Raw genomic sequence first — 8,249 nt, forward strand, 5'->3', positions numbered from 1 at the left:
CGATGAGTAAATAGGCGCGCCTAAACAGTTACAAACTGTGTCAAATCGTATCTTTCGAATAACTTTCTTAAACTCCTGTCATTGTTCATATTCATACCTTTTTCTGCCATCAAATTTCTCCTATACGCGTTAACAACAGATATCTTCCATCGAACAACAAAATCAAAGTTTTTTCATCATTGGTTGATTCATCTGTTTCAGTAAGTTCGGTTTTGACTTGGAATATCGGAAATGGACGCTATACGAAAGCAAGCAAGCAAACTCAGGGAACAAGTAGCGAAACAGCAACAGGTAGTTTTATCAGTAACTATTAGAAGATGATCAGCCCTAATATTCTTGATTCCTTCTTTAGTTAGTTTCATAGTTTGTTTAGGATTTCGTGAATCGCTTCCGATTTTTTTATTACCCTAAATATGGAACAATCTATCTGATCGAAGGTCTAAAACCCTGTGTGAAAACTTTGTGTTTTGATTATTAAGGGGTATTGTTGGTTTAAGTTACTCTTTTACTTCATAGAATCGATTTTGTGTATTGAAGATAGAAAACTACTTATGTGTTGTCATTTTAAGAGATGATACAATACATGTAAAAAAAAAAACCGCCCATTTTTGTTGCATCTGTAGAATCTTTTCTTTCCTGTAACTTTACTGTCAAATTGCAATATTTGTCTATTCTTCTTTTTGGTAGGCTGTGTTAAGTCGTCTGGGTAAAGATGCCGAAATATTTGATGATGATGAACTTCATTGTCACCAAAAACTTCAAGATCTTTGTAATTCGACAAGGGTAACTAAGGTATGCTTAAAGGCTAAAGCCCCTTTTAAAGTTCTTTCATTGTTTATTTCTTATATATTCAACCATCAAGAATCAACAACTTTCTGATGTTACTTAACCCCTTAATTTATGTCTCAGCATTTTCAAAAGGACATTGTTCGTGGTGTTGAAGGGTTTATTTCAATAAGCAGAAAACAGAAACATATAGGTGTGTAATTTTTCTTTTTCTTTTTGTTTTTTTTCTATTTTATCAAGGTCTTCTATATCTAAATTATTGGAAAATGATTTATTTACCTCACCATTTATAGCAAAAAGATTGGCTGAAGATTGTCACAAATTTGGTACCGAAAGCACAACTGCTGATTTCCCCCTTGCAAAGGCTGCTCTAGAACTTGGTACTTCACAAAGGTCTATTGAAGACAAGAGGGACACTATGCTTGAGATACTTAACAATCAGGTAACTTCATTTTTATATAAAAGAATATCATTCTGATGTCACAATAACATTTATTATAATTTGTAGGTATGTGAGCCACTGAGAGCATCAATCAAAGGAGCTCCATTAGAGGACGCTCGCCATTTGGCTCGAAGTTGTGACAGACTTCGCCAAGAAGTCGAAACACAGGTATGTTTTATTTTGATTATTGAAAAATTGAAATATATATTTTATAAAAATTAGTTGAATTTAAATGTTTATTTAGGCAGTGGAGGTTTTAAGGCGTCAAACAAAGTTTAGAGATCCAAGTACAGAGAGTGTCTTGAAACTTAAAAACATGGAAACAAAGTTAAGTGAGGTTCGTGCTTCCATGGTAACACTTCAAAAAGAAGCTATTTCTGCTATGTTGTCAGTGGAAGAACACCAACAGAAAATAACCATGCAAAAGCTTCTTATGATGGTAATCTTATATACTACATATTTCTTGAATAAAGCATCTATTTTTTTTGTGTTATTATACACGAATTGATATATGTTCAAACTGTTAGGTGGATGCTGAAAGGGATTATCATCGCCATGTTTTGGCTATCCTAGAGGAGTTGCATACTGAGGTCAACTAGAACTAGATGCTTTATAATTTTTGTTTTTTTTTTAGTTTATAAGAAATCTTTTTGTTATACGTGTCAGATGATTTTGGCAAAGCATATGCAAGAATCGTCTCCATCTGCTAATGAGAAAGATACAATTGTTCCATCTGATGGTGCCCCTCAACATGAGCATGAAAAGCATCCGAGTGAAAATCAAGATTATGACTATTTTATTGGAAAGGTGAATATTGGGTACTGGATAGGATAAAACAGATTGTACTGCATTCTGTGCACACTGGGACTGATGTCAATAGGTCAAAAGTTGTAACTTTTTGTCCCACAAAAAATGCGTGCGGAAAAGACTTGAATGCCCTCTTAATACTCATCACCTTTTATCCTTTTTAGGTGGTTCATCCGTTTGATGCTCAAGCAGATGGTGAACTAAGTCTTTCCGTTGATGATTTTGTGATTGTGCGCCAGGTATCCCTCTGTTGATACCTAGAGTTTTACTTATTTTTAAATTAGGTTATTTATTTGGTCTTTTTTTTTTGTATTTTGTTTTATAAAGAATTTTATTTTGGTTTTGTAAAACTTGACAGGTGTCTCCTAGTGGATGGTCTGAAGGAGAATGCAATGGAAAGACAGGGTGGTTTCCATCAGCTTATCTGGAAAGGCAAGAAAACCCAAAACCTAGGTAACAACTAACAACAGCACATCTGTTATATAATATAGGTATTATGTAATATATTAGTTGTACGTACATATGTAATTATTTGCAATTTGCTAATTGTATATGGGAATGATACATGCTTTTGAAATCTTTTATACCAATGGTATGTATGTGTAATGTGTTTGTAGTTTTTTGTCTATAAATAGTTTGTGATATGATCAGGAGATTCATACAACTGTTGATGTTAAATGGTGCCTCATTTTAAATCATATATTCGGTTGTTTTAATTAATCTTTTGAGATTTGAAACAACATTAGTTTGGCAAAATGATGCAATATAAGGTCATCTGGTATACTTACCACTGCAACAAATGAGTTTGTATATCCACCGTTACATATTATTTTTTTCAATCTAAAAAAATTAAATAATGAAATTGTAAAAACTAGTTTAAAAGATAGAGAGGTCAAAGGGAAGGGGAAGGTATACCGGATGGTTTACTACAAATAAAACAAAAACACCGCAACCATTTTATTGGATAGTTTTAATTCGATGGTTATTGCCAATTAATGAGAACGAAAAAGTGTTATTGAATTATAGTAGCTAAAAATTATCACGTGAAGTAATAAAAATATGACGAGAAGTATGGCAAAGTAGAAAATCAATTTTTTTACGGTCAAAATGGTAAAATTGTCTTCATCGGATGGGAACACAGAAGAGAAAGAAAAAACATATATATTCAGCTTTTAGTTTATTCTAAAAAGTAAAAGAACGGGAAACGAGAGAGATTCTATGCTTTTTTTCTTCTAAATCTTTCTATCCACTTTCGAGTCGTGGGAAAAAGAAGCTAAGGTGCTGTTTGTTTTTTGGAAAAAACCTCTTCAAACCAAATAATAGAACTAATAATTTTTTTTCCTACAACTAAGAAAGTCACAAAATGAGTTTTTGGAAACTTTTTTAAAACTAAAAGCTTTTGAAATTTAAAAAATATATATACATACCAGAAGATTTTTTTTTTTTTTTTAAAACCACTTTGTTAATTAACAAGCTTCTAACATAAACTTTTTCAATTAAGCTTCTAACCCACTATCAAACTCTATTTTTTCATCCATTTCTTCTTCCATTCTCCTCCAACCCTATCCTATAAAGTTGAATTTTCGGTTGTTAATTTTAGTCTCTTTTATTTTTATTTTATATTAGTTTATTCTTCTTTGTTAATAATAATTTAAATGCAATATTTAATATTTATAATATCATGTTATATACTAGTTTATGTTAATTAATCGTAAATATAGAGTTTAATATTTATTTATCGAATTCATATAAAAAAAATAAATATATAGTAAAGACTTGAAACAAGATAACATAATTTATAAAATATAGTAATCAAATATGATCGTGATCTTGAGATATATATTATAAATATAATATTATTTATTTAATAATTATTTATAATAAAGTAATAATTAATTTAAATTCATTATATATAAACATTTTATTTATGATAATATAATCTGTAATATTTTTGTAATGAAAAAAATATAATATATGTTTGTTAAAATATAATTAGTAGAGGGGTGTATTTAATAATATATATAGACTATAAAAATGGAATATTTAGAAATATATTTTTTGGGGTAAAAAATATGATAGAAAATAAAATATGATTGGAGATGAAACACTACTTACTCTATTTTTCACTTTATTTGTGGAAAAAAAAAATGGAGATGGTCTGACGTAAACTTTTCCGGTTATTATGGAGTTTTATATATTTGTGACCAATTGCAACTAAATAATAGTATATACAAACAACCTAAAAAATGTTAAAACGATTATATTTTATAGATATAATATTGTAAGTATTTTTTTAAAGTTTATAAAACATGATATGGGACCATTTATAAAATATATAATTAGCCACGAGATTTCAGATGCTGAGCCATGAAGCTTCTATAATCACTTGCCCATTTATAAAATATTGTTATCTTTTATAGATATAATATTGTAAGTATTTTTTTCCATTACTTTCTTTACGGTCTAGAATATCGTGACATGACGCAAGTGATTAGATCACCTCTTCTCGCCTTCGCCGACTACCGCACACCGACGTCCTCCGCCTTTAAACCCCCGCCTTCCATTTACGCCGAGCTTTCTACTAACATACGAAACAACTCCTCCTCTCTCTCATTCAATCTAAAAGCTTTCTGTCTCAAAAAACATGCCAGGGTTAACATGCAACGCCTGCAACAAACAACTCATCGATGAAAATGATCAGAAGATCCATTACAAGTCTGAATGGCATCGCTACAACCTCAAACGCAAGGTAAATCAATCTATAATACTTGATTTTTTTTTTTCGTTTTCACAATTTCCCTCTTTTTGGTTCACCTACGTGCGTGTTGCTAAATCAATTGATGTATAATTTTAATTTTCCCCTAATTGTGGTTGTGCTGTAACGTTGAAAATTATGTGCTTCGAAGCTAGTTTTTTTCATCGTTAAACATAAAAACGGAATTTTTTTGATATGTAATTGATGTCAGTCTTTGAAAAATCAGCTTGCAGGGGTTCCAGGAGTTACAGAAGCGCTTTTCTTAGCAAGACAATCCACACTTGCAGAAGAGAAAAGTAAAATGAGCGAGCTTCCTATGCTGTATGCTTGTGGCCTTTGTGGCAAAGGATATAGAAGTTTCATGGCTCATGCTCAGCATCTGAAATCTCGTGTTCATACCACTAGGGCATCGCGAGATGAGAATACTGCAATGATAATAATAAAGCCACTTCCACCCCTTATTGTGAATGATCTTCCCCAAATTGGTGAAGAAAGTGATGAATGGGAGGAGGTTGACCAAAACGGCAGTTTGATCGGTGAAATGACATCAACCTCAGATGAGGACATGGATGATGAGGATGAAGAGGAATTGGATCCAACTTCTTGTTTCCTGTGTGACCAAAAGCATAAAACTATTGAAAGCTGTATGATCCATATGCACAAACATCATGGTTTAATCATACCTGATGTTGAGTATCTGAAAGATCCAACAGGCCTTCTTACATATCTTGGACTTAAGGCAAGATACTTGCAATAATATATTCCTTTGTTTTATTTTTTAAACAATCAGACAAGCAAAACTCCCATTCTTCTAAATTTTTCTTACAAATTTAATCTTTTTTACAGGTTAAACGTGATTACGTATGTTTATATTGCGACATTAATTCCCAGCCTTTCAATAGTTTGGAAGCAGTTAGGAAACATATGGTGGCAAAAAACCATTGCAGAGTGCACTATGGTGATGGTGATGATGAAGAAGAAGCTGAACTAGAGGAATTCTATGATTATAGCACCAGGTATTTGAATATTTGTTACTGAATCAGGCTTTCGCTCCTTGAAAATTTTAATTTAGATTTTCTGGATGCATGATTTTTCTTGTATGATTTCAGTTACGTGGATGAAAACGGGAAGCTGCAGCTTGTTACTGTTGATGATGGTACAGGTGATAGCATAGAACTAGGAAGCAGTGGATCCGAACTCATTATAACTAGAAGAAATGATGATGATAAAATATCAACGATAGCAATTGGTTCAAGGGAATATTTGCGTTATTATCGTCAAAAACCACGCCCATCAAATGGAAATGGAACTGCTGAGCTGGCAGCAAAAAGGTGAATGAAACTGATTTCAAATTCATAATTGGTACAGATTTAAAAAACTGCAACTACATGAATTTAAAAGATTATTCTAACTGTGAAATTCATATATGAGTCCAGGTATAAAAGCATGGGTTTATCAAAAGAGAAGATGGTGAGGAAGAATGTGATGAAGCAGATGAATAGGTCAGGGGTAGAGGCGATGAAATCCAAAATAGGCATGAAAAGCAATGTCATCCGTAACCTCCCCAAGAACGTTGCATATTGATTTTAAACATGTATTTTTCAATTAAATGCATACATTTATGTGATGAAGCAGAAGAATGTTGCATATTAAGTTGCAAATTTTGTAGATTTTCTTGGTTATGTGCTAATGAAGAAAGGTAAGGGGGATGTGTAGCGTGGATATGAAGTCGTGAAAGAGAAGCAATTTTTGGATGTTGGATCATATAGATATCTTTTGTGGTTTTTGGATGCAAATTATTAGGATGGTAGATGTATCTTTGGGTAAAGCCCAATATTGCATTTATAATAATGTATATTAGTTTGATATGGTACCGAATAATAGACAAAACTGTAAAATGATCTCTATGATTTTACAGTTGCATTTATAATAATGTTTATTAGTTTTTTCTGTTACATTTATAATTTATAAGTTATAACTAGGTGATGTGAGATTTTTTCTTCACTTTGAAATAGGTTTGTAGAAACTGAGTGGCTTTCTATTTTCCTTCCTTGACACCACTGATGCTCTCAACAGATATCAAATCATATGGAATCACACCCCTGAAAAATTAAGCATAACACTTGAATCCCGACATAAAGGGAATTAGCAATCAACAGTCAATAATAGTCGAATTCATATATGTTCATGGCTACATTTGAAATTATAGACCTTATAAAGCAATAACCTCAAAATTTACCTTTGAGGACAAGTTTGTGGAACCTGAGTGTGGCTTTCCATTTTCCTTCCTTCAGGCCATTTGAAATCTTGAATTCCAATTCTAGTTCCACTATGGAATGGAATCTGTAATTCCAGTCCGTCAAAATATGACACAATCCACACCTGTGAAGAAAAATAATCTTAATTAATATATGTTAAAAAATCTCTTACTAATCATTCAAAACCAATGGGATTTACATAGTAAAAGGTAAATAGATATCATAAATAAGTAAATTATAGTGGAATGGAAGAACCTGAAGGAGTGGGCTTTGATTTGATGCAATTTCTAATAAGATTTACCTGTAGCAGATGCGTATGTTATAAAAAAACAGTTTTACAAAACATTTTTTAAAATAAATATAAAGAATAATTAACATAATAAAAAACAAACGTTGCTAATGACACAACTGAATAATGTTACTACTTGATTAATCATAAATTTTAATCACTTTCAGGGAAAAAAACTTACCAGGGACTTTAGGAGAAAACTTTAGCAGTTCAGCCATCGACAACCACACAATCAAACTGTCTAGGGCTAAGACTGGAAATAATCCTAAAATTATCCAAATCGTACCCAACATCAATTTCATCACCTGTTTCATTCCGTTTTTAGTGGGTTTATTCTAAAACATCTATCAACAGTTATAAGACCTTGAATTATAAGAAAATAAATGGGAAGCATCGAGAAGAGCAAGATAACCTGATAGAAAACGGTGGAAGCGGTAGGAGAGAGACAGTCAAGGATATGTATGGAGTTGCTATCCTTCTGTAAGCAATAGAAAAAGGAGACAAAGTTTAAAATTCTGCAGATTGCAATATGAAAGTCGATTTCTTTAGTTACAGTGAAAAATATTTTTAATTTTTACCTTTAAGGGTAGAGGTAAATCCGCAAGTTGTCAAATTCTTTGCAAGATCTTCCCCAATTACTTTCTTCCAATTTACTGTAGCTTTAGCTTCAGATACAGGCAATACAATTGATGTCGTTGTTTCAACATTCACATTGGCAGACGCCACTTGTGCCTATTCATGTATGTATAGAAGATTAAGGGGGTGTTTGACTTTTTTTTTTTTTTTTTTTTTTTTTTTTTTTTTTTTTTTTTTTTATAGGCAAAAGTCCTTTTGGTAAAAGTTACAAAAAATAGGATTTCCTGACTTTTCCAAAAAGTCAGTTTTTCTTATATCAAAAATCCAAAAGTTGCT

General features: G+C 31.7%; 2 protein-coding genes and 1 long non-coding RNA gene across 3 annotated transcripts; 2 read left to right on the forward strand and 1 right to left on the reverse strand.

Moving 5' to 3' along the window:
* Positions 1 to 2,625, forward strand: LOC145165751 (SH3 domain-containing protein 1-like). The gene is made up of 10 exons (XM_079084589.1): positions 1 to 291; positions 688 to 792; positions 910 to 979; positions 1,080 to 1,228; positions 1,295 to 1,396; positions 1,473 to 1,667; positions 1,756 to 1,818; positions 1,895 to 2,035; positions 2,200 to 2,274; positions 2,394 to 2,625. The coding sequence occupies exons 1-10, from the start codon at positions 232 to 234 to the stop codon at positions 2,490 to 2,492; spliced, it is 1,059 nt and encodes a 352-aa protein (XP_078940715.1). The 5' UTR covers positions 1 to 231; the 3' UTR covers positions 2,493 to 2,625.
* A 1,849-nt stretch (positions 2,626 to 4,474) lies between these two features.
* LOC145165752 (cytoplasmic 60S subunit biogenesis factor REI1 homolog 1-like) lies at positions 4,475 to 6,745 on the forward strand. Its single transcript, XM_079084590.1, has 5 exons — positions 4,475 to 4,784; positions 5,017 to 5,529; positions 5,637 to 5,806; positions 5,900 to 6,121; positions 6,227 to 6,745. The coding sequence occupies exons 1-5, from the start codon at positions 4,680 to 4,682 to the stop codon at positions 6,372 to 6,374; spliced, it is 1,158 nt and encodes a 385-aa protein (XP_078940716.1). The 5' UTR covers positions 4,475 to 4,679; the 3' UTR covers positions 6,375 to 6,745.
* On the reverse strand, positions 6,672 to 8,046 carry LOC145165753 (uncharacterized). The gene is made up of 6 exons (XR_013740188.1): positions 7,916 to 8,046; positions 7,750 to 7,815; positions 7,519 to 7,642; positions 7,304 to 7,349; positions 7,030 to 7,172; positions 6,672 to 6,892 (listed from the first exon to the last, which is right to left on the reverse strand). It is a non-coding gene; the product is annotated as an uncharacterized LOC145165753 (long non-coding RNA).
* Between the last annotated feature and the right edge of the window lie 203 nt (positions 8,047 to 8,249).

The sequence above is a fragment of the Lactuca virosa genome, chromosome 3 (genome assembly GCF_052849685.1).
Source record: "Lactuca virosa cultivar CGN04683 chromosome 3, Lactuca_virosa_CGN04683_v6, whole genome shotgun sequence".
Lineage (NCBI taxonomy): Eukaryota > Viridiplantae > Streptophyta > Magnoliopsida > Asterales > Asteraceae > Lactuca > Lactuca virosa.